Below are 27,150 nucleotides of genomic sequence, written 5' to 3' on the forward strand. Positions count from 1 at the left end.
CCCGCCAGGGGGCGCAGGCTGCGCCGCGCAGCTCCGACCTTTCCAACCCCCCCTCGAACCGTGCCGATCGCCTTTCCCGCCAAGGCGCAGCACCGACCATACAGGGCGGAGCCCGGCACGAATCGTGCACGCCGCCGTGGCAACAATCCCCGCCGCACACAAAGCACCCCGCGCACCGAGGGCTCGTGTCGGCTATCCGTCGCACTACGCGAAACCCCCCGGTCTGGGTCGATGCTTGAGCCGCATTCTCACACCCACACGCGACCCGCTCCTTACTCGCACACCGAGGCGCTCCAGCGCCTCCCATACACTCCCTGCATTCGGTTACCGCACGCTCTCGTGCATTCTCTTTCCTTACACACTCAGGTGCACACCACTCAGCGCACTCACGCCGTTCGCACACTCCATTATCACACACTCATCTGTTACACACTCCGTAACAACCACGGGTGTGCACTCTCCCGGTACACACCCAATCACACGCTCTGGTGTGCATTCTCGCACACTCTTCGGCCATCGCACACTCTGTTTCACACTCGGTTTCACACTCGGTTCACTCACATCTCACATTCACTCACTCACATCACTCGGCACGGACCCAACTAACAGGTGCAGGTTGATCTGCAAATACTGTCCAATGGAATGACGCCAGTGAGAGTGCTGGTGGTTGAGCTAGGTGGGAAGACTTGGCTATCATCGTTGAGAATGCAGCCCATTTTATGTGTTGTTTGAATGCATCATCAGTAGGTGGAAGTCACAAAGTGTGCCAAATGAACCAGATAAGAACATTTGTGTTTTTTTACTTGCCAGTGTGTCCATTTGGCTGCCCCCATAGGCTTTTACAAGCAATGCTTTAGAGTTTAGAGGAATATACCAAGTCTTGAGGAACTTCATTTGGCACGTCATCTGGTTCTTCTGCAAATGTTTCAAATGGTGCTGTGTCCATCGATTTCAATGTCCTGAATAATTAGATTTTTACAATTACATATATTAATTTTGTGTCATCTTTACCAGAGATAGCATGGGAGAATGGCAGAAGAAGACACCTCCAATGTCCAAGATGGTGCTCAATGTCATGGATAGGAATGTACACATTTGGATCCATTCTAACCCAAAGTTCTCATGTGACTGGATGTTTGCTGCAGTAGTAAATACAGAGGACAATTACATCCTGTATCATCAGTGTGAACTACTAAACAGTCAGCTTTAAGCACTTCTGCATTGCAAAGTACATGAAAAATAATCAGCTGATCAGCTCTCTCCTGTGTTGACTGCAGGTTTGGTGCAGGCTCGGCTTTCGTGGAGTCTTCCATAATTGTTTTTCGTTGGTCACTGGATCCTCCATTAAGAAACAGACGTGGGAGAAGAGGGTCAGTGGTCATCGACCATGCTTCAGACAGAAAAATGCATGAGACTAGCTTTATTGTCAGCAGAATGAAAGCAGAAACCATGATATTGCCTTCAACATCATAGATCTTGGTAAACCTTCCAGCACTTCTGCACTTTCTTTCAAAATATTTTAGGCTTGGTATGTGGTCATACCGATCACAGCAGAAACGTATGGCTGTTGTACTAGTGTCGATCATTTAAACTCTGTCCTGCAGAGCAGGGTTGTGGTACATTTGAGGCTCGTGATGATTATTTTTGAATTCCTAAAGAACACAAATTGTTTGTTATAAATAATAATGTAAACAATATAATAGGAGAGAAAACAAACAAAAAACAGTTACAGATACATTTAAAGTACACCGCCCCATGCCAAATAAATAAATAACAAATAACATCATTGGTTCACAAGTTATCATGGTAACAGTATTTTTACCTATCATGACCTTTGACCTTGTGACCCCAAAATCGAATCAGTTAATCTTTACCTCATTATACATTGTTACGGATTTGTCACTTCTGCTGTTGTAGTTTTCCTCAACTTGAAAGATTTCTGATTCTATGTACTATTATTGTCTTCCAAAGGTTTATTGTTTATGAACAGTTATTAAAAGTTAAAAAGGTTACCTTAAAATGATACAGGAACCCGAACCGGAAGACAAGGAGGTGAAGAAGAGGAGGCGGTGAGAAAAGTCAGAGAAGAAGCTGGTTGCTTTGCGTTCTGGATCGAACGTTGTCGAGCAAGTGACACGAGTGAACTTTGGGTTTCCTGGAAAGGGATTCCGCGATAGAGGTGTTATCGCTGTGACTGATCAAACCTGCGTGTCAGGTTGGCGTTGGATTCGGAGGAACCATTGTCATGTGATTACGTCTCAAGTACGAGCCGTCCGCCATTTTGACTCGTGCGCTTCGTGCGTCGAGCAAACTTTCCTTGCTTCGTCAACCGTTTCCACCGCGTTCAGACGTATCTGTGGTGTGTGTGTGCACCGAGGCTTCTGACGATTACTTTGTGGCTCGCCGACCGTGAACAGTGAAAGTTCGTACCTGGAGGGGGCCTTTGGATTTCCCAGTCGCCGTGAGTGCGCCTTTGTGCCACTTTAACCACGTGACCCTTTTCTCCGCTTTGGGCTGCGTGCGCCTTGGTGCCGTTTTGGGCGGCGTGTCTGTGCCTGCCCTCGGAACGAGATTCTGGTTTCGAGTCGACATCGTTCCGTTGATCACTGGAGGGGACCAACTCTGAGCTCGAAGACGGGAATATAGAGACATTGGGGAAGGTTCTTTCCACTCACTTGGAACACTGTGAGTTACCTTATGCATGCTAGCTGATGGAATAGAGAGTGCACTCTTAATTGTCATTTGTGGTAATGTTATTCCTGTGTGATTTATAATATATTATTGGTTTGTTCATAACCATTGGTGTGGTTTCCTTATTGATTTCGACACGGAATAATATATTTTTCTGCTGTGGCCCCTCCCGGGGTTCGGAGGTATACCGAGACCAGGAGGTCGGGGAGGAACACGTAACAACATACCTGCACCATGTTTGACTAAGATCCATTCAGCCGTTCTCAAGTTATCACGGTAAAGAAAACCTATCACGGACGGCCAGACAGCCGGACGGACAATCTGAAAACATAATGCCTCCAGCGACTTCGTCAGCGGAGGCATACAAATCCTAAATAAATGAAAATACCTCATTACTGTATGGCTATTCAGGGATTATCCATGTAATTAAAAACATGATTGGTGTTCTGCAATTAATGGTGCTGTAGACAATGTGATCATAATGAAAACACGCACATGCTTTTTTGTCATCAACAGTGTTGAGATGAGAGATTGAGCAATGTTGTGTGGTTTGCCATATTGTGTGTGCAAAATGGCTTTAAGGCTAATAACTTTTATTTCTCTGTTGTTCAGGCTGAGCCATCATCATAAGATAACCGTGTTATAGTCTTATGTCTGGGAAAACAATTTAAAGTTTCGAAACTGTATATGAAATTGTTTATTACAAGATTGTCCAGGAAATAAATATATAAAAATGAACAAATGTGTCAAACATTTCATGAAAATGAATAGCATTGCATGGTGCAAGCGTATATATACAGCTGGTAACCAACTCATTGCTATATCGATTCGGTAAATCAAGCACGTTACCTCCAAGTCCAGGCCTGAGTCGGTAGTCATAATTATCCAGAAGTCCATCCAACATTTGTGTGATTATGGCGATGTGGTCGGTGGAATCGTGCAAATCATGCTGCACCAAACTGCACTGGCTGTGGGTGACACATTGCCCGCATTTACACTGCAAACACCATCCTCGGCACAGTGAGCTAATGATACTATCTTTCAAGGTGCAGTTCAAGTGCGAATGTGGGACAAGGTTTCCTAATATTTCTATATAATATCTGTGGAACAGTCACTGACACTCATGAAGAAGGTTGATGGATTTTAAAGTCAAAGGCACAACACAATAGTCGCTAAAATACAATTAGTGATGTTATACAATCAACAAAGTTGATTGGCCTAAATGTTGGTGGCCAACTTGGATTATCATTCTTTTTTCAAATAGATTCAAACATCTTCAGAACCACTAAACCAGTTAATCCAAAACTTCAGTTATGTCATCGATGGGCCGAGGTGCTTTATTTAAGTTTGAGAATGAAAGGTTGTTCCATGATACCGAGATGGTGATTAACTGAAAAAATTCCTATTTACATCATTGTATTTCAATGAAAAACACTTTTACAGTACTGGAAATAATTAAGGAAACAGGAAAAACTGAGTGTAAAATGTAAATACTGTACCACATAATAGAATCACAATGAGCCTGGTGTTAGCTTAGCGGTTAGGGTGCCGGCTTGGGATCCTAGGATCCTGGGTTTGAATCCCGGTCGATCGCTAAATTAACGCCAGGGGGGTTTACTCAGCCTGTCATCCTTCTGAGGTCGGCAAATTTAGTACCAGTTCACTGATAATTCCCTGTGTGTCACAAGGGGCGACTAACAGGGTTGGCGGCAGGAAGGGCATCCGGCCATAAAACATTGCTTCAAAAAGGGGACCATGGTACCCTAAAAAGGCCAACCCCTGCTCTGCGGGGAAAAATGGCCTCTAAAGGTGGTTCATAATATAATCACAATGCATGCCTGAAAATCAAACGCTCCATCGTACAGGCAGGTGTTGATATAGTAGAATGTCATTGGTTGTCATGCAAGCAATCAGAAAGTGTCACACCGACATGGCTATGAAGGCAAAGGTGGTGATATCATTAGAGTGTGATGAATACTATGGTTTCTGGTAAAGAAATATCACATGACAAACGTATAGAAATCAGGTTTCAGTGGGAGCTGTATGTAAGATTCGGAGGAAGATGTACCAAACTGGTGTTGTTGGGAATAGATGTGGTCGAGAAAGACATGAAGGACCTCAAGAAGGACTTTATCATTTTAAAAGAGAGAAATGCAAATGTTTCTAATCTATTTTGAATCGTATTCCACACACACAGCCTGAGTTGAGCCCAGAAAAATGAATGTGGAACAAATACCAGCTCTTTCTAAATGATAGGAAGAAGAATGAAAGGTGGGGTAGGTTACGTGAGACTAGAAATCTCGGAGAAATGTGGTGTGACCCAAGGGTCAAGACCGTCTGGATGGTTGAGCGTGCATGGTGGTGCTAATTAAAGGGCTGAGAGATTGGAAGTCTTTATCTGCATGAAAAGCACCAGACAAGCTCCTCTCATGAATAATGTAATCTAATTTATGACTGTCACCGTTTCATTTGGCCTATAATCAGTGTTCACACCCTCAAACCACTGTATATGAAACATTTATAATGTGAAATTAAGCTACTATCTGAACAGTTAACATTGCTTTTCAAACGACAGTGGATGGTGCATTTGTGTCACAATGATCTGGTGAAAACATTCAATTGGTTCTTTGCTTTGGCAAAGGCGATGGTGACCTTTTTCATGCAGTGCCCGGTCCAGATAATACTTCGTTAACTTTGTGTCATGAGATGTGTAAGCAACTGGTGCCAAGGTACATTGTTTCACAAACTGTATGCTATTATGGAAAAAGAGGCACTCAGTATGAAACCCTAACTAGAGGTTCCAGGGAACCTGAACTCAACTGGTCTATATCAATATGGTTAGAATATGCATAATAGAACCACAAACTATATAGTTTATATGTGCTAAAAAATATATGACAAAAATTGATTTTCAATATGGCTGCCCTGCCGCGCCCATTTTTGGGCGTGCAACGCCCAAATGCAATCCCAAACTAGTTTATGTCTTAAAGATGCTGCATAACAAGTTTCATCAAATTTAATCAATATTTGTGACTTTTAGAGCGTAGACGTCGAATTGTTTACAGACGACAGACAGACGACGGACACTGGACACTGGGTGTCGACAAAAACTCAGCTGGACATAGTCCAGTTGAGTTAATAAAAACATAATGCCTCCGGCCACCTACGGGGGCGGAGGCATAAAAAGCAAAGAACTAGAAAGCATCTGAAAATGCAAAGCCCGACCACGTCCACTTTGTATTCACTCTTCTTCTTCTTCTTCTTCTTCTTCTGTAGGGTAAGCATGATGGAAACGGCGACAAAGAAATACAAAAAATGACGATTTTAGGTGACCTTGACCGTTTGACCTTAAAAATAGGCTTCAGTGACCTGATATGCAAACCCTGCTGAAATTTCAAGTCAATTGGATGAAAATTGTCGATTTTATGCAACATTTACCTTTGACCTTTTGATCTTAAAAAAAACAAAAAACTAGAACGGGCACTCGGTAGAGCGCATACCTTCGCCGCAGCTACTGTTCTGTACTTGGTAAAAATACGATTTTGACCTTTTCGTGACCTTGACCTTTGACCCGATTGCTCCCAAAATCTAATCAAATGTGTCCCATATAATAACCAATCATCCCACCAAATTTCATGCAATTCGGTTGAATACTTTTTGAGTTATGCGAATAACATACACACACACACACAGACATACAAATAAATACACAGCGATCAAAACATAACCTTCCGCTTTTGCGAAGGTAAACAATAAAAATCTAGATTTCGATTGGTGAACCAATTCAGTGTCCCAATATGCACATTCTTAAAATTTCAGGTCAATTGGATGAAAATTGACAATCTTATGTCAATAAGAGTCAATAAGTCTTACAATCCGCTCTAGCGGGGAAAATGGCTTTAAAACGATCAATATTCATTCATGTGATGCTGACCTTTGACCTTTTAACCAAATTATTAATTTCTCTTCTCCATATTCTCATAATAAAGCTTTGTTAAAAATTTGATGACAAAAGCTCAAATGGTAAAACAGTTACAGCCTGGACATGAACACGGGCACAGACACACACGGGGACACACATACGTACAAACACACATGATTGCAAAACCCTAGTCTCCCGCTGCACATGGTACGGGCTAACAAGGCAAGAGACAATAATAGTCGTGCAAAATTGACTAAAATCCAAGTTTGACGATGGTAGTAATTTATATGGTATGTATAAGTAGAAGATAAACTATAGAAGGTAGTGTAACAAAAGTTCACCAGCCTCGGTGGCGTAATGGTTACAGTGTCCGCCCTGAGTCTGTGAGGTTAGTGGTTTGCACCCCATCTGAGTCAAACCAATGACTGAAATAGGGCAAATGCGTCTGTGCTCACCTGGTAGCACCAGGGAGCTGCTGGTAGGTGTGAATGATCCCACAAAATATATAAATTCGCAAATGGTCTGAACAAACTTGTACCATGCAGATATTATTCCTACCAAGTTACAACTAAGTGAAAAGTGAAAACGGTTTCTAAGTGAAAGGTGAAAAGTTGAAAACGAAAGTGAAAGGTGTTTCAGGTGAAACCGTTTTCAGAAGAAGTCAAAAGTATCGATCTCAGAATCGCAATGTCCTTTAACGTTTAAATTGACCTACTTAATATGCACTTTTTTGATGGCATCTGCAGGGCAACAGGAGGCCTTAGTCCTCAGAAGTTCTGCAAAGTTTGGTGAAAATTCACTGTTACTATTACTATTATGGTCCCTTGCCTTGTTAGCCCATACCATGTGCAGTTTGGTTCTACTATTAGTTTTAACATCATTGGTGATGAAGGTTGTGGTTAAGTTTCATCAAAATCGTGTGTTTAGGTTCAGAAAAGTAAGCAAATACCTATTTTGCAGGTCAAACCTGGACCCACTTTGACCCCTCGGAAGCCCCCTTAACCCCAATTTTTTTAAATGCCGTGAACAAACTTTGGTACATCATGGGTGATGAAGGTTGTGGTCAAGTTTAAATGAAGCTGTGTGTGTAGTTTCGAAGAAGATCCGAGTGTTTACATACTGACCGACAGACACCACGCGATGCTAATACCTCACCTGACCTATGTTCCAGATGAGCTAATAATGTTATTTGCTGCTTTCTTGCTTGATTCTCAGCATGTAAAAGGGTAGAGCATGTACAAACAGCAATAGGTTGGTAATCAGAGTGCAGGCTTTGATGGGCCTAATGGCCTCCTGTGTCAAAGTTCCTTTTCAGAGAACCCATATTATGTATATGGGTCCAACAAAAACTGGGAATGCTGTTGCAATAAAGACGAGCATCTTCATTTGTATGCATCCAGGGCTGTGAGTCGGTTATGAATTAGCCTGTAGATGCACACCATTTTGTAAGGGTGACAGTTGTGCTGCTGATGCAATGCCCCCAGGAGATTAAGGCAGGAATTTGGTTAGGGTTCTGGCAATAGCTCACCTTCTCCTTGCTGAAACACACCATGAGATTTTTTTATATGTCAATTAACTAAAACTGGCAGACGGATCCCCAGCTTAATGTCCATTCAAGGGACTGCACACTCCATGATGTAATGTCCAGCCTGTAAAAGCATCATTTTGACAATTTATAGTTGGGCCAAGAATCAAACGAAGACTAGAAAGCTGAAAGGTAAGCGTAATGCATCCCCATCCTATCAGACATAATACGTTTCTTTTGTATGATCAAGATGATAAAATGACACAGACTAAGGACATTTTGATAAAATAGGCCTTGGAAAATATTATTGACAGTCGGATATTTGTACTAATGAGCCATTTAAACTCATCAATAGTATCGGTTCTGAAAATGTTCAAATGATACGTGGTTGACAAAATCACACACAACCGGGCGGACAACTCAGCACTAGCAATGGCAGACAATAAGCACATCTGGATAATAACAGTTAATGGATACAAGAATATGACATTTTTTATTTTATTTTCTATATCAGTACAATATTGTCATTTGACATTTTTGTATTATCAGTAGGACATGGCACAAAAATATAGTATAAAATAGATCACGGGGGCCTCTCCAAATTCATTTGAGCAACAAATAGCAAAATGTATCATCCCTATCTCCGAAGTTCCCCATGTATACCATGCGTTCCATTTGGCATTGATACAAACTTAAAGCAAATGTGTATTACCACAGTTCGTTTTGTGTACTAAGTGTTCTATGGAGATATATTTTTCCCTTACTCTCATCTCCTCCAGCACGGGTAGGGATGGAGGATGATACGAGATGCTGGGGTACCACCAACTTGAAGCCCTGGAGAGAAGAGTGTGATTGAACTGCCTCAGGTAGGTGGTCCCACAAACAGGAGAAAAGATGAACAAAAAAGTGGAGGTGGGTAGATAGCCTGGATTTTGGAGTTTATCCAGGAAGGGTTACTGGAAAAATGTGTGCATCCTAAAAGAGCTTGGGAGGATAAGAGAGCTATAAGAACAGAGGGAGAAAGAAGGGCAATTCTTTTAAAAAAAGAGTACGTGCTGCTTACTCACGTACCTATCTGCAATCTGAGAACAACAGACCTGGTTCCCTTATCTCATCGGGAGAGAAGCTAGTAATGTTGAAGCTTTAAATTCCACATAATTCAGGAGATAGAGATGTCAATGAAGCAGGGGCGTCAGTCCTTTGGGAAAAGTAGCACTCCAATGAGGTTTGTTTGCCTTGCATGCAGTGAGTAGTTCTCATTAACTCCACCACCAAAGGTGGATGGAGGTTATGTTTTCATCCATGTCTATTTGTATATTTGTTTGTTTATTGTGAGCACGATATCTTAAAACGCTCAGGACGGATTCTGACGGAATTTGGTGGACAGATTGCGTGTGTGAGGACGAATTGATTAGACTTTGGGGAAGATCCAGATATGGAAATGAGGATTTTTTTTTTTTCAGTGATTCTTCACCATTCATAGATGGAACCAAAAGAAGAAAGCATGTTATTTCAAAAAGTTGTGACGAATGAGTTTGTTAGGTGAGACAATAACAAGCCAATTCGATTTTGGTTTGGGTCCGGATCCAGATCCGGCCGATAAGTGGGATACAAAACGTAAACTGTTCAGCCTGGCGAAGGTATGTGCTCCACTGAGTGCCATTCTAGTTTTACATGGAATGACCTACAATTATGGGGGATGCCCAGTCTGTGTTCAGGTACGGAGGCCAGATTTGCCGTGTGGTTGACTGAGGACACACATGGCAGTTTGCGAGGTATAGAAAGAAGTTCAAGAAACTGAACCCCTTACACTTTCTCACCATGAAATGTGATAGGTGAGTTTTTCTGGATTGACATGATGAGAATGTGAGTTTTGCCTGGAATGAATGATCCAAGTGTTAGAGCAGCATATCCTTTCCAGGTAAGCCAAGAAGGAATCTGCTGCTGTCTAGCTGTTGGCTGCATGTGTAATATTGTTTGGTTTGCTGGGCTGACCACAAACTGATCTAACCTCCAAAACCAGCCACAGACTGGGCATTATCTGTCAATCTAAGTTTTTCCTTCGAAAATCCAAGCTGCTCTCAGTGTACAAGTCCATTCCCCACAGCTCAATGGAGTACTGCTCTCAGTTATGGGCTGGTGCCCTGGCTTCACATCTGTCTCTCTTGGATTCTGTGAAATTTAAAGCTTCAACATTACAAGCATCTCCCCCCGATGAGGCAAAAGCACAAGGTCTGTTGCTTCTACATTGCAGGCAGGTTGGCCCGCTCTCTGTTTTCTACTAAATATTCTCCAGCATTGCTCCCTCCATTCTTACAGTCCTCATTCACAATAATGTCATTAATTGGTATGATAAACAGGACTGGGCTCATGATGCTGCCTTGACTCCAGCTTCCCCTGGGAGAGTAGAGACGGTAATATTTAGACACACGCTGACTATGAGAGTGGAGAAAGTATGAAGGTAGTGTTTGCCAGTAAAGAGCTCTGCAAGAAAAGCAGGATGCCACGTTAGGTCTAATTCCTGAAAATTATCTATGGAGACAGCCCTGGCCTCTTGTTAACTCACCTGGAACATAGTTCCAGGGAGCTTATGGAAAAGTGCATTGTCTGTCCGGCCGTCAGCCCGTAAACACTTGCAACTTCTTCTCTGAAACTGCTGATGGGATTGTGATCAAACTTGGCTAAAATATTTGGTATGTTGCAACTCAAGTTTGTTCACGACATTAAAAAAAATTGTGGTCTAAGGGGGTCTAAGTAAGTCCAGGTTTGAACCTCCAAAAGAGGTATTTGCTTTTTCTCTGCAACTACACACAATTTCGACGAAACTTGACCACAACCTTCAGCACCCATGATATACCAACGTTTGCTCATGGCATAAAAAAAAAAAATTGGTGTCTAAGGGGATCCATGGGGAGGGTTGCCCCCCAAAATAGGTATTTGCTTTCTCCTCAGAAACTACACACACGATTTTGTTGAAACTTCATCACCCGTCATGTACCAAAGTTTGTTCATGTTGTTGTTGATGTTCTCCTCCTCCTCTTCCCTTTATAAGAGGTGAGGTCTGATGGCACCAAGCTCCTGGCCTGTATTGACCATGATACTCCTCCACTTCCCTCTGTCCTCAGCCAACTCTCTCCACTCTCCAACCACCCGCACATTACTGATATCCCTCTTCACACAATCCTCCCATCTAACCCATGGTCTACTTCTTTTCCTCCTACCTTGTTCCTTCAACCTTTCCACCTCATTGCCATTCTCTCTTCCTCCATCCACACCAAGTGTCCAGTCCATCTCAGCCGGCATTTCTCCAATCTCCCCATCAAGCTCATCTGCACCCCAATCTCCTCCCTCAGTTCATCCATTCTCATTCTATCCACACTCTTCACTCCCACAAAACCTCCTGGCCCAGTTGTTCTCGCAAACCTGCAGCCTCTGTTGCTGTCTGTCAGTGCCACCATCTCCAGAACGTAAAGGTAGGCCGGCGTTACGCACAACATCAGAACTTTTCCTTTGACCTTGTGACCCCAAAATCTAATCAGTTAATCTTTACCTCATTATACATACCTGCACCAAGTTTGACTAAGATCCATTCAGCCGTTATCAAGTTATCACGGTAAAGAAAACCTATCACGGACGGCCAGACAGCCGGACGGACAACCTGAAAACATAATGGAAGCACAAAATATTTATGTCCACCATTACACCCTCCACACATTTTAACCCACCTGTATACTCCTCCGCACCTCTGCCGCTGACTTACCATCCCTGGTCACTGTTCCACCCAGACACTCAAACCTATTTCCTGCTCTGATCTCCTTCCCCTCAAACCTGGTATTCATATATTTTCTCTGCTGCCAGACCCACATCACCGCCGTCTTCTCCATGCTCATTTTCAGCCCATGTTTCTCAAATGCCTCCTTCCACTCCATCATACTTCCTGCATCTCCCACCCATTCTCCACCACAACAACCAGATCATCTGAATACAATATCCTCCCCAGAATATCTTTCATGTTCACCTTTCTGCTTACCAGCTCCATCACCATGATAAACATGAGGTGGCTAAGAACACTTCCCTGCCTCAAACTGATGTTCACAATGAACTCTAACATCCCAGGACTAACCAAGACTCCTCCCTTTGTTCCCTTGAACATCCCTTCCACCAACTTCACTTCTGCCTCCAGAACTCCCATCCATCTCAGTGTTGCTATCACCATCTCTCTCGGGCCAGTGTAGTAGGCCTTCTCCAGATCCACAAATCCCAATGCCATTTCACCTTGCACCTCCAACCTCTTCCCACCAGCTGTCGCAAACATCCCATCTGTCGTTCCCCTACCCTTTCTAAACCCTGCTGCTCTTCTCCAATTTCCTTCTCCACACTCTTCCTTATCCATTATTGGCATTAAAAAAAAAATCGGGCCCTGAGGTGGTCTTACGTTGTTGCTCCCTAAAATAAAAAAAATTCAGTCTTACGAATATGTCAGTATGATTCTACAAACTGCCTTGTCTCCGCGCAACCATTGAAAATTGTTTTAAAATACGATGATACTGTTTAAAATAACTTTATTTGATGTAGTATACTGCTTTATTCTACCAGGTGAGCACCCAGGAGTATTTCCCCTTAAGAGGGAAACAGCAACAAGCCCATATTTGAGTGACTGGGACAGAATCTAACCTGATGGTCAGAGATCAGGCGGTATGAAAAGCCAATGTACAAAGTCAGCAGCGATGATAGATTCCACGACTGATTTATTATTGCAAGTTGCTTACTGGCTTGTCAATAAGAGGATCTGTTTTTGCACCCTTGTAAATGGGAATAATGTTCACTGACTTTCAGGCAGACTGGATGCAACTAACAAAGGACAGAGAAACACGAGCAACAGAGCACGATTTAAGAATATTGCGCTGGTGCTATCTGGACGTGCCGTTGATGCAGAATCTAGATTGGAGAGAACTTGCTCTATCTTCTGGGATGTGAAAGACACAGAACTCACTCAATCTGCAGTGGCTTTGAAATTACAAGGTATGGATAGAACAGGATGGGTTGAGTATACAATTAAGATATGGGGGCCAAAAGCAAGTCTGAGATGAGGCCTTTTTGAGGGAGGGAATAGAGGGCACATGTACCATAAACTGACTTGACAAGGCACCACCAGAACTTTGAGGAAGGAGAATGCTTGGAGAGCTCAGCCTTGATATTTGCAATATGATGTTTTTTTCTGGCTTGCCCATTGCTAGATAGAAACGTGTTGCAATCCTTACAGAGTGGCCCAAAGAGTCCGTCAGTCAGGTTCACCTTCCATAACCAGAAAAGATGCTTGACTAACTCCATCGCCACAGGATTCAGTGCAAGGGCTGAGGATGGATAGGACAACCGCAAGAAGGATGTGGGTAAACTGGTGCTTGAGAGAAAGCCGCTTCTTGTGAACGAATTCCAAGGCAGTAACAACAACAGATGCAGCAGAGATGGCAACTCAATGCTTTCTGGAGGGAACTTTGCAGTCACTGCACGTTTGTCTGTCCAAAGAGCCAGATTCTGTGAAGTTCAAACGTATAAGCGTAGATAAATCCCACTCAGCCTGGTTTTGACATGGCTAGTAAAGTGTCATGCAATATCATCATTCTGATTGGGTCATATTCTTTCAAGGACATCAAACTTAGTCACATACCGTATTTATTCCAAATTGCAGCGTGCAGACATTGAGATAACTGTGGAGCTCTGTGCTTAGAAAAACCTTTGGCTTTATGTGCCTGGCGATTCCATGAGTAATCAAAGACTTTTATCATTGGATGTATAAACTAAACGATTGATAATATCAATTGCCATGGCAGAAATATAACAATGACATTATGTGATGGCCAAATGAAGTGACGCGACGTTCGAGCAAGGTCGGGAAATGAGCAGTTGCCAGTAACTACAAACCGTTACCTGCTCGGAGGATCTTGATGAACTGAGACCCCTCGTTAACTCCGTGCTAACTGTATATGATCATGTACTCTTCTGCTTTGATCATGAGCATATTACGAGCACCCATGTGTTCCTCCGCTCACCAGAATGATCATCTTATGGTTTGAATAAGATAAACACATGATGGCTTGGATTGCCTTAAATTTAGTCTTAATGAGGTGCATATTCAGACAATAAATTTATAGTTATACATTCCTTACACCCGGAAAAGCAACTTACATATCATAGATTACTCTGAATCGAGTAATATTCAAAGCTGTGTTGGCCTACTGTTCCTAAAGCCGTGATGTAATGTCAGAGCCAAAATAAATATCCATTGGTCATACATTTAAGGAAGGATATTTGAAATGTGCAGAGATTACAATCTAGAGTTTACGGTCTGTGACTATCCTGCTTCCATGGCAGAAAATGCAAGCTTCCATGGCAGAAAATGCAATGAGCGACTCGACAGATTGCTGTGGTTAGCAAACTTGCAGTGTTGCACACAGAAGAGCCATTTATACATGGCAGGGGAGAGGGTTGAGGTGTGACGATGGAGTATCATAGCAAGCAGAGTAATATGAGGGCCCAGCCAATCCATCAGGAAAATATGCATCTATGTTCTATATTCTATGGGATGAAGTAAGGCAGTGCTGAAGATTACATACAATACTTACAGAATTGCTGGTAAGAGTGGCAGGGCTTGGTGGGAGTTTTAGCTTCAAATAACATATAACATTAAATCACCACCACTTCCCTTTGTGGTTATAAAGATGACGTAATCTTCACAAGATTTTTAAAAATTCTTTTTTACTCTAACATTCTCTAATCTCATATTCACCAAGCATAGCAGGATTGGCTCCAGGAAGCATTCATGACACCTAATGCAGTTGCCAGTTCTCAGTTCAAATGCATATGCAATCTAAAATCTGACCAAATGTTACACTGATGCTACAACGAGAGGGTGCAGACTCTTGAACTGCAGTGCTATATTGATGTTAAGCTGGCTCTCCTGATCCGATAAGATTACATTCCCTTGTGCATGGACCCAATTCACTAATCTAGGAACTGGTGTGGGGAAATTGAAGGAAGACAATGCAGCAAAGTTTGAATCAATAATGGGCTCTGACAGAGATATGTTATTGCACCAAATATTTTTCATATATCCTTTGCTACAGCTCTAGTACAAGCTCTACATGTCCAGTTTGGAATTGTGATGAGATTGAAGATCACTGGAAACATTTCCGACCCACCAGTGATTATGCAGGTCTACAGATCCAGGAGCTAATCTTTTCTAAAGGTAAAGCAATCATAAGTAACAACCTTGGTGAAGTCCTACTACAGAATGACATGTCTTCAACCATCTCAAGCTGGAGCCAAACAGATAATACCCCCACGACTAACACCATGAACCAACCAATACCTAGATACCAATACCCTCAACAGCAATCAAGCAAAATGGAGAGAAGGTGTCCAGTCTGTCAATGACTTGGGTAGCACCATTTTTGTATCTCTTTCTTGAGTCAATCAGATTCAACTCAGATTATCATGATCCTCATACTAATTTACACAAGTATTCAACTATTGCGAAATATCAAATTTACATTAGTATTCAACCGCTTGAGTCAATACTTTGGAGAAGTGCCTTTGGCAGTGATTACAGTTTTGAGTCTTCTTGGGTATGTCTGTATCAGCTTTGCAGATCTGGATTTGGGGAGTTTCTCCCATTCGTCCTTGCAGATTTGCTCCAGCTCTATCAAGTTGGATGGGGAGCGTCAGTGAACAGCAATTTTCAAGTCTTTCCACGTATTCTCAATGGGATTCAAATCTGGGCTTTGGCTAGGCCATTGAAGGACATTCACATTCTTGTTCTGAAGCCATTCCAGTGTTGCTTTGGCTGCATGCTTGGATTCATTGTCCTGTTGGAACGTAAATCTTCGCCGCAATCTAAGGTCCTTTGCACTCTGAAGCAGGCTCTCCTCAAGAATTTGCCTGTATTTGGCTATATTCAGTGTTCCCTCTATCCTTACAATTCTCCCAGTCTCTACCACTGAAAAGCATCCCCATATCATGATGCTGCCACCACCATGCTTCATGGTAGGGATGGTGTCAGATGGACGATGAGCTGTGCTTGGTTTCTGCCAGACGTAGCTCTTTCATTCAGGCCAAATAGTTAAATTTTCATCCCATCAGACCACAGAATATTTTGTCTAAGGCTCTCAATCTTTCACATTAGCCAAGTCAAAAAATCTGAAAATGTGCCTTTATAGAATGATTGAGGCATTTTTGAGTAAAAGCAAGCAACCCACTTTTTCTGGGGTAGTTTTTCATGCTGAATATGAATCTGTTGTTTGCCAAGCCCAAAAATGCGTAATTAGGTCACTAATCAAGGTCAAAGGTCAATGAGTGCAAAATTCAAAATTTTTGAAAAAATGCTTTATTTTACATCCCCTATCTGTACATTTCAATTATTTTACAATATTTTGTCTAGTAAGGTTGCTAAAGCTTTTCAAAATCTTATTTTTAAAGGAAAACGTGAGGACACATCTATGCTCATTTGCCTTTATCTCTGTAAGGGGCGACAATTAGTTTTTGCGTAATTTGCTTGCAGTTTAACCTCTAAATGCACAATGGGGCAGAGTTTTTATGCTCCTATTGATGGTCTAGAGATAGATTTTATAAAGACAGAATCTAAATGTCACCGGTAAACAACATAGGTCAAAGGTCAATGAGTGCGAAAGTCTTGCAATGACGTAACAGTTACTTGCACTTGAAACCATCCCTTTCACTCAACAGTGAAAGTGGCTTCATCTTTCTGACCCCAATGCATTTGCCATGTTTGTCAAATCATTTCCATTCAGACAGAGCAGGGTGTTCTTCAATAGACCCTTAATGATGAAGAATGAATCTAATAGCCTAGCATAAGCCATCTAGTTCGTACCCTAGGCATCAGGCATTAAACATTTCAGGAGTACAGGTAAGGGTCTTTTTAAGATTGTTAAAAAATGAAATATAAAATCAAATGAAAGTAAAGGAATGCATTCTTCTTTGGTGAGATACATGTACATACAAATGTGTAATGTATGCTTGACATCTCACATCATAGGCAGGCCTACATACATGTACATTTACCTAACAGTAGCAAAAAGACAGGCAGGGCATGGGCATTGACGATGAGTGCCTAATGCATCTACCACTAATGAATTAGTGATATCGGTTAGATGTTTTGTCTTGAAGAAGCTTTACTTTGTGTCTTTGAGAATAAGATTAAAACCCGGGCCAACACTGCCTGCGCTTATTCGATCATTTAAGGGCTGTTGCAGTATATCATACAACGTTGTAGTTTTCATGGTCAGAACATGCGTGCCTGGTGCTTAGTTTGGTTTCTGTTTCTCCCCTCAGGCCAACCATGGAACCTATTGCCAGCCTCAAGCGACAGCGTGAGGATGTGTCGTTTGAACTTTGTATCATTTGTCAGGGAACTAGCCAGGTCAAAGATACGATTTTCAACCAGACAAACCAGGGTATTGCTGCCATCAGAGAGGCGACCGAGCTCCGATGCAAACTTAGACACTATGAATTTCGATCAGCCGTGGACAGGCTTTCGACTCTCTTTGCAGAGCCTCCAGAAAGTCTCCCCAAACTTAAATGGCATAAGCTATGTTACTCTGCATACACACACAAGGGGAAAATAAATGCTAAGCTAGCCAAGGAACAATCGAAAAACGAAAAAGATCCTGAAAGAAAGAGTGTTTCGGCTGAAGCATGTCCGTTTTTACGCAGTAGTACTACTAAGATGAACTGGACATTGTGTATGTTCTGCCAGAACTTTGACAAGAAGCAGAAGACAAGTCGTGTCACAACCTTCAAAATGAGTAATGAAATTACGGAAAAAGCTAAATTTGTACATAACATCTTAGTCCGTACTGCAAATGAGAATGATTTAATCTCAGCTGAGGCATGTTACCATGTTAACTGTCTTAGTAAATTATTTAGGGATGTCAAAAGGGCGGAAACTGAAAGCAAATCAGCAGACATGGCGATATCATGGTTGTGTCAAGAGCTGCGTCACTCTGCTGAGAAAGGGCACGTATTTGAACTATCTGCAGTGTTCGAGAGGTACAAAGAGTTAGCCAGTGAGTGCGACGGCACAATTCCTACATCGTATCTTAGTAGACTGGGGACTTTTAAAGAAACTTTGTCGAATTGCATTGGGGACATTTATGAATTTCTTGTGCTAAGAAATTTGGCGCCTTCAGAGAAACAAACTTTGCTTCTTCCACGACATTTCAGTCACATACCTCTTTCAGAAATGGTGTGCGGTCAGAACAGTGCAGACTATATTCCCATATTTAGACAACAGGATGATCATTTTCTGTCTTTAGTGCACGTTGCTCTGCAACTCCGCAGTGATATCATGTCACATCCTGCATTCGAAGGTTGCGATGTAAGCGAAAAAGCAGAGTTGGCAAGTGTACCACCATCTGTACTCATGTTTGTGAATATCTTGCTTGGAGGCCAAAGTAGTGTCGATGCTGAGTTTGACGAAAGTGAGATGTCTGAAACTGGTTGGGTGAAGAAGACAAGGGTCCTTAGCATTGGACAAGACATGGTCTATGGTGTATGTGGAGACAAGAAGGCACCGCCTAAACACGTTGGAATGGGTATGACGCTGCACCAGTCAACTCGATCAAAGAAATTAGTTGAGCTATTCCATAATGCTGGGCACATAATCAGCTATAACCGGGTTCTTAGGTATGACACTGCCATGGCTGAAAACACTCTGAAAGCGCTTGATCAAGAAACTGGGGCAGTTGTTACCAGCAACCTGGTTTCGGGACGATTTGTGCATTTTTCTGGCGACAATATTGACATCAATGACTCTACCCTAGATGGCAAAAATACATTTCACGCTACTCAGTTAGCTGCCTGGCAGAGGGGGCCATCTGCTGAAAGCGGTCTTGGAGACATCAAACCATCCAATACGTCAACGTTGGATATACCAACAGCAGTTGAAAAGATCCATGAGGTATACATCAACAAGGATACCCTCATTCCCGAGTTTGGTGAGGTTGAAACAGGATGGTTTCTTAGGGAGAAAGATACTGGCAGTGCTCTTCAAGACAGTGAACATCGGGACATGGCATTCTTAGCATCTCGCCAAGGAGAAAGCGAAAGATATTCCTGGACCACGTTCAACCAGTTGCACAGCACTAAGGAGGAACCACCCAAAACTACCATTGGCTATATGCCAATCATACTAGCCCCAGCTCATGAACATTCCACTTTGAACACCATGGTGCGCAGGGCACTACATGTCGCAAGGGCCCTGAATAACCGCTACGCTGTGATAACAGTTGATCAGGGGTTGTATCCCCAACTGATGGAGCTGAAATGGTCAGTGCCCGACTTCAGAGATACCCTAATTCCAAGACTAGGTGGGTTACATATCACTATGAATTTTTTGAAAGTGCTAGGGCAACATACAGAAGATTCTGGTATACATGAGCTGTGGGTTGAAAGTGGTTTACTTGGGCCAAATTCGGCTGACAAGGTTAAAGACGGAAAATCTTACGCAAAAGCAATGAGGGCACACAAATTAACTTGGCAAGCGCTATGGCTAATCTTGATTCCGCAATTCAAAAACAATCTGCAGAGTCAAGATCCCAAAACATGCCAAACACTGGAGAATTCACTAGCTAACAAAGAGTTTGACACTTTACTGGACATAGTGGGTTCTGAGACCTTTCGGCAATATCTCGCAGTCTTCGTTGAAAATCGACAGACAGATCCAAACTTCAAGTTCTGGTGGGAATACCTAAGGATGGTGACTATACTGCTTGCATTCGTTCGGGCACAGAGAGAAGGGTTGTGGACGCTACACTTGGAATCGTTCCGAGAAATGTTGCCATTCTTCTTCCGATACGATCACGTGAATTACGCAAGATGGGGCTGTGTTTACCTGTCACAGATGCATCAGCTCCCACCAGAAGTGGAGGAGGAGTTCCTTCTTGGCAACTTTGTTGTGAAAGGGTCGGACCAAAGATTCAACCAAGTAGATCCAGATCATAGCCTGGAATGGCTTAATGGTGTAGGGAAAAAGAGGGGTGGAATCATCGGAATAACCAAAACAAATTCAGCCCTGGCAAGATGGACTCTCTCGTACAACCACAGGACATGCATTTCAATGCAGACGTATGAAATGATGAATGTTGGAGTGGACACTGGTTACGTCCATAATGAAGCCAACTCATCCCGCACTAAACGTGACAACTGCGACGAAGAACTCATACTTCAAACTCTCCTGCGATTCAAAGTATTTGCTGAGGAATCTTCTAGTCGACCAAACCTCCTTAACTGCGCAACAAAAGATGTTGCAACTTCTGAAATAGAAGAGTCACTGCTGAACGCAAAAACATTAGGGCAGCAGCAGGTGGAAAACTTTGTCAAAGTGAGACTTGTTGAAAAATCAACTGATTTCCGAGATCGACTTCCGAAGGTGAAGGCTCCCACGTTTTCCTCACTCTATGAAATAGGAACCAAGAAAGCCAATGGAAAGATCGAAACCACAAAAGCAGACAGAAACTTTTTGCAGAGACTAATTGCAGCGTACAGAGCTGGAAGACCAGTTGAACTGGCTAGAATACTTAACCATGAACTGATGAAGGTGCCAATCAGCATTGTTGATACATCTGGCGAACCATTGATGGGCAAGCTGCAGTTATGTCACTTGGAAAACCTAACACGGCGAACACCTTTGGTGATTATGCAGACGAATTTGTAAAGTTCATTTTCTGGCAAGGCCGGGCTTACAGCCGAATTGATGTTACCTTCGATCGATATAGAGACATTTCAATCAAAGTTGGAACTAGGGTCAAACGTACGAAGAAGTCAAGGCCAGTTCGTCGCCTGATTGAAGATAGAGATGTGCCACTCCCCAACAAATGGCCTGACTTTCTCACATCAACTGAAAACAAGACAGAGCTTGCTCAGTTCCTGTCGAATGCACTCCTGGCAGCGGCACCCCCTGAAAAAGTGGTTGTTGTTGGTGGAGGTTTCGCTTCTGAAACAGAAGTCCAGAGTTCAGATCCTGCAATGAACACTACTTTGCTACAAAGCAATCACGAGGAAGCAGATACCAGAATGATTGTACACTGCCTTCATGCCGATGCACCAAACATTGTGGTCGCAGCGCGTGACACAGATGTGTTGGTGCTGTTGCTTGCCAACTTCAGTAAAATGTCTTGCGTAAAACTTTGGATGAGAGCAGGAACAATTAAGAAACGGAGTATGTTCCTGTGCATGACATAAAGTCGGAACTTGGACTTGCTGATCATGTCTATGAGACTTTACCAGCATTTCATGCGTTGACAGGATGCGATACGGTTTCATTTTTCTCAGGACACTCAAAGAAAACAGAATGGGATATCTTCCTTGAACACAACAGTCTGCTTCAAGATCTTGGCAAGTTTCCGACACCATCAAAGAAGGTCACAGAAGATGCTGAAAAGTTCATTTGCCATATCTACAAGGAACCATCTGAGAACTGTAATCAAGCCCGCATTAAACTGTTCAACAAATGCCATGCAACGGAGACCCTACCTCCATCTAGTGATGCAGCAAAGTTCCACATAGAGCATGCAAACTACCAAAGTTTCATTTGGAGAGAGGCCAGTAATCCAATGACAGATCTGCCACCGCCGAATGATTGTGGATGGAAACTCGTTGATGACAAGTTGTCACCGGTTCTTACAACTTTACCGTCAATTCCAAAGGGATGCCGAGAACTTACTCAGTGTGGTTGCAAGAAAGGTTGCAGTTCTGATAGTTGCTCTTGTCGGGAGTGGGGGAAACAGTTCTGCACTGAGGCCTGCAAGTGCAATGCCAGTGAAACACCATGTCGAAACAGGCCAAAGTAGGGGGGGGGGGGGGGGCAGAGCTTACACAGTTAAGCTAATTGGCATTCCCCTGGATGGCTCCTCCTTCCAGCCAATCAGTCTGACAGACTGCAATTGATTCAGGATTAATTAAGAATACATGTGATAATGATCAACTGCCTGCACTCCAAACATGTTTGCCATGAAGTGCATTTTGCGCCTTGTGCCATGTAAGTGCACTTTGCGCCTTGTGACCGTTAGCCTTAATTAAGTGGCTAATTAGTCAAATATTGACATTTAGTGTAGAAAACAATCTTGCTATTATATAGGACTCAGGTAAACCACTTCACTGATGGTATTTAAGGCAACAATTCAAGTGAATTAAAACAGTATGTCAAAAAACGAAAAGTTGCTTCATTACGGATATATTCACAAAAATCTGATTTTTTCCCTTCACAATTCCCTTTACTTTCATAATTGTGAAAAGCTGTAGTAACCTTACCAGACAAAATACTGTAAAATAATTGAAATGTACAGATAGGTGATGTAAAATAAAACATTTTTTCAAAAATTTTGAATTTTGCACTCATTGACCTTTGACCTTGATTAGTGACCTAATTACGCATTTTTGGGCTTGGCAAACAACAGATTCGTATTCAGCACGAAAAACTACCCCAGAAAAAGTGGTTTGCTTGCTTTTACTCAAAAATGCCTCATGAATTCACGTTTCCCAGAAATTTGACTAGTCTACATGCCTTTTTGCAAATTCCAGTCGTGCTGTCATGTGCCTTTTTCTCAGGGGTGGCTTCTGTCTGGCCACTTTCCCATAAAGCCTAAATTTGTGAAGTGCTGCAGAGACTGTTGTCCTTCCGGCAGATTCTCTCATCTCAGCCAAGGAACTCTGTACGTCTGTCAGCACAGTTATTGGGTTCTTGGTCACCACCCTGACTCTTCTTGTCTGGTTGCTCAGTTTGGTTGGATGGCCAGCTCTAGGAAGAACCTGGGTAGTTCCATATTCTTTCTATTTCCTAATGATGGAGCTCACTGTGCTCTTGGGAACTTTTAACAATCTAGAAATTGCTTTATACCCTTCCCCTGATCAATGCCCATTCATAATTCTATCTAAAAGTTATATCGCCAGTTCCTTGGAGTTTATGGTACAGTTTCTGTTCTGACATGCACTGCCAATGGTGATACCTTCTATGGAGTCGTGTTTCTTTCTAAATCATGTCCAATTAATTGAATTGAGCACAGGTGGACTCCAATCAAGTTGTACATACTGAAGTTGATTGTACATAATTTATTTTGATCATTCTTTGATTAAGAATGATTAAAATAAATTCGATGCACCTCAGCTCAATTTTGGAGTGTCATAGCAAAGGGGTTGAATACTTATTGACTCATGACATTTCAGCTTTTCATTTTCTAATATTATGGGGTATTATGTGTAGATCAGTGCTAACAAATCTCAATTGAATCTATTTTAAATTCAGGCTGGAACGCAACAAAATGTGAAAAAAGTCGAGGGGTGTGACTACTTCTGAAGGCACTGTATCGGGGCCAGAGGAAAGGGTTTGGTGTAAAAGAGGCACTTAAGAACACATCTAAAGATAAAAGTATAGACTGTTGCTTGTTCCTCTCAATCATTTTATGCTAATCGCACTTGGTCTACAAGTACAGAAGCTCAGAGCAATGCTCGAGGATGATGAACATCCAAAGGTGACATAAGACATGCAATAGTGAAGTGTGTGTGAGAGAGAGAAAAATGAGTGACAAAAGACTACCAAAGTGAGAGCTGCTCGTTGAATTAAAACTGGGAAAAATAAATAAATGCAATCCAAAACAAAAAGGGAAAGACAATATTTCCTTGCTGGTGTCAGTGTTTCCTCCCCTCCTCTCTTTCTCCTTTTATTGTTCATTCATCCCCTTCTTGGCTGTGCCCAATTGTTGCCCCGCTTACTCCACGGTCAATTTTCTACTCCAGTTTCTCTTCCCTGAGGCTCAGACTTGTAGAAAAAAATGAAAACAAGATGTAAGGAAACTGGATATATATTTTAAGAAATCTTGATGTGAGCACTGCCATAATTGACCACACTGGTGCATGCTAACAAAATAGGGAATGGAGAACTCCCACACCAGACTACAACTGTCCCCAGAATGGAAATGAAGAAAGAGACAAGAGCAGGTGGTGCAATGCACTGGAGGTTGTACACCATGTCAGTGATCAGCTTAAGTTTTTGTGTCCAGAATGCCATAGCAGCTTCCATGATAAAGGGGGGAGAGCCGGGATCCTGTTGTATAGTCGACAAGTCTGTGGGCAGCTTCTTGGCCCTTGTCGAACTCGAACACAAGAACACAAATGCTCGGGCCTATTGGAGATCCTTCCATTCATCAAATAGCTTGCTCCAGAACGTCAAAGTCTATAAAACCAGACTCAACAGGATCCACCACCTTATTAGCTCCAACACACAGCTCAGCATTTTATGGGAAAAAACTTTCGGAATAACGGGGACCTTCCTCTTCCTACACATAGGAAGAACATCTTCCTAGGACCAACACGCTACATATAAAACAAAGAATTGGCAGCCAGAAAAGTCTATCCAAATAGCAAGTACAACCCAGACCTAAACTTAATTGATCTCCATGTGGCAAGACTAGTAGAAGGAGGAGTAATCAGTCATCACCACTGCCGACTTAAGTGGATCAAGAATGTATGTATGTATGTATGTATGTATGTATGTATGTATTCATAAAAGATGACCTAATTGATGCATGAAATTGTTACGATGAAGAGATTCAACCAGACTCAGTGGTGTAATGGTTGGAGCTGAAGTCTTTAAAAATGTTACGTGACAATTCCTTGCTTGACGTTTGGCATAGATCATCGACACACAACCATAGGTTGGCAATAATAGCATAGGATTTGATGGGGCCTAATGGTCTCTACCTGAATTGAATTTCCTTGCAAGAGAACATATTGTATTATTATTATTACCTTCACCACTGCAGGTGGATGGAGGTTATGTTTTCACTCCTGTCTGTTTGTTTGTCTGTCTGTCTGTCTCTCTGTGAGTAGGATATCTCAAAAAGGTTTGGACGGATTCGGACGAAATTTGGTGAACAGGTTGGGTGTGCGACAAGGACTGCTGGTTTACATTTTGGTGAAGATGCAAATCTGGATCTGGATACTGGAATTATTTAAGTGATTCTTCACCATTGAGAGATGGGGCTAAAAACTATATATAGCAGGATATCTCAAAAGTTGAGAACGGATTATGACTAAACTTGGTGGACGATTTGGTTAGGTGACAAGAACAAGCAGATTAGATTTTGGTTTCGGTCCGAATCCAGATCCGACCTATCAGTGGGATACAAAACGTAAACTGTTCAGCCTGGTGGAGGTATGCGCTCTACCGAGTGCCATTCTAGTTAATAATAATAATAATAATAATAATAATAATAAGTTCAACATAGGAAGAACACAGGAAGAAGAGAGCATTTTGGTCTGTGTTGCATACCAATTTAACTTTTGGCTCATCTCCCTCCACTAGTGTGGTCACTTTGCAGTCATGCCGAGTTTCCAGTCTATCCACTCACCACAATACGCATACAAAACACAGCCAGGAATCTCCAAGATCCACTGACAAGCCTGATAGAGCAGCTTGGCTGAAAGACAGTGTAAGTGATTAATTTTGAGCATGTACGCTTCGTGGCATACGTCACATCCTGGTTGAAACAGATTTAGCCTCCTCCCATGCGCCTCCTCCCATACGTCACATCCGGCATGTTCGAAATGCTGCCGCCATTTCATCGTTGGGCGCATGGATTGATCATAGTCAGGAAAACGGGAGATTTAATTGTTTGCTGACGTGAGATTCGAACGTATCGACCAGCATTCTCATTTTGCTCTGTACCCTGGTCAGGCAGGGGTAAGTTCCTTTAGGAATACCGAGATGCTTCATGATTACCCACGTCATTAGTGTAAAAAAAAAAAAAAAACACCTTTAGAGGCCATTTTTCCCCGCAAAGCGGGGGTTGGCCTTTTCGGGCACCGTGGTTGTTGTTGTTTTTCGGTCCCCTTTTTGAAGCAATGTTTTACGGCCGGATGCCCTTCCTGACGCCAACCCTTTTTTGCCGCCTTTAACGACAAACAGGGAATTACCAGTGAACTGGTACTCAATGTCCTTGTTGAGTGTCCTTGGTATTGGACATTAATAAATGATTCGTTCTCCATCCCAGTTGAGCTGACCTCTTCTTAGCCCACGACCCACAATGACCCACGTCATTAGTGTGATGAAACTAATATGGTTATGTCTTAACGATGCAGTTTATTCAATTGTAAACGGAACTGAAACGTACATGATTTATGTGATCTATTCTATGTGAGTACAAGTTATCCAGTTTGATTGTGTGGGTTAGTCACACGTGTTGATTTGATATTATTAACTAATTAAACAATCCTCATGTTCTGTTACTGAATTTGTTGGTTGATGTTAGTAAAGAAAGGGGTTTGGTTGTCCAGGTGTGCCTTGGTGCACGTCTTGCGATAGTATGTAGACATTGTCTGCCCCTGATGTATCTCATGGTTGCACATTCGTCTAGCCTGTCGGACTTGTATTTGGATGCACCTGTGGTTGCATACTCGATGTATTTATTGTAAACATTGAACCATTATAATTTATATCAACCATTGATTGAGGTATTTAATGTGCTACCTGCAATGTATCTTTGCTGAATAGTGCTTTTGCATATTTTAGGGTTCTTTCATTACGTCATACCTGCATATTCGAATACAGCAAGTATCGACCACCATCCTGTGTCTTGCTTAATTATTCCCGCGTCACAACAGGCTCACAAGAACTGCTTGTTTCATTTCCATAAAGGGATAGCGTTTACCTTGAAACATATTGTACTTGTTGTTCGCACCATTTAGTAATTAATGGCAGCCATGTTGGCAAACGACCAGAAAAAGAAATTGCACAAATGTCCATTACTCCAATTGTCACATCTCTAAAGAGACAAGTTCCATATTTTACCCGAAAGGTGAAAAAAAAACTCCCAAAAATTAACTTCATCAATTCAGATATGTCAATTATCATGCATTCGGCAAGCGACTCGCATATTTAATCCTTTCCCGATACTCTCAGGCAGAGCAACAATTATCTCGTAGATTCGAAGCGATGGAAAAT

The 27,150-nt window shown here is 42.3% G+C and overlaps 1 protein-coding gene across 1 annotated transcript in view; it reads right to left on the bottom strand.

Annotated features, from left to right (window-relative positions):
• Nucleotides 1–27,150, bottom strand: part of LOC137437955 (gamma-aminobutyric acid receptor subunit alpha-2-like) — a 373,866-nt gene that overhangs the window by 309,716 nt on the left and 37,000 nt on the right. The window contains exon 2 of the mRNA XM_068132744.2: nt 3,541–3,659. Coding sequence (XP_067988845.1) covers nt 3,541–3,659 — 119 coding nt within the window. The remainder of the gene's footprint in view (nt 1–3,540; nt 3,660–27,150) is intronic.

This window comes from Myxine glutinosa, chromosome 12 (genome assembly GCF_964187855.1).
Source record: "Myxine glutinosa chromosome 12, kmMyxGlut1.1, whole genome shotgun sequence".
Classification (NCBI taxonomy): Eukaryota; Metazoa; Chordata; class Myxini; order Myxiniformes; family Myxinidae; genus Myxine; species Myxine glutinosa.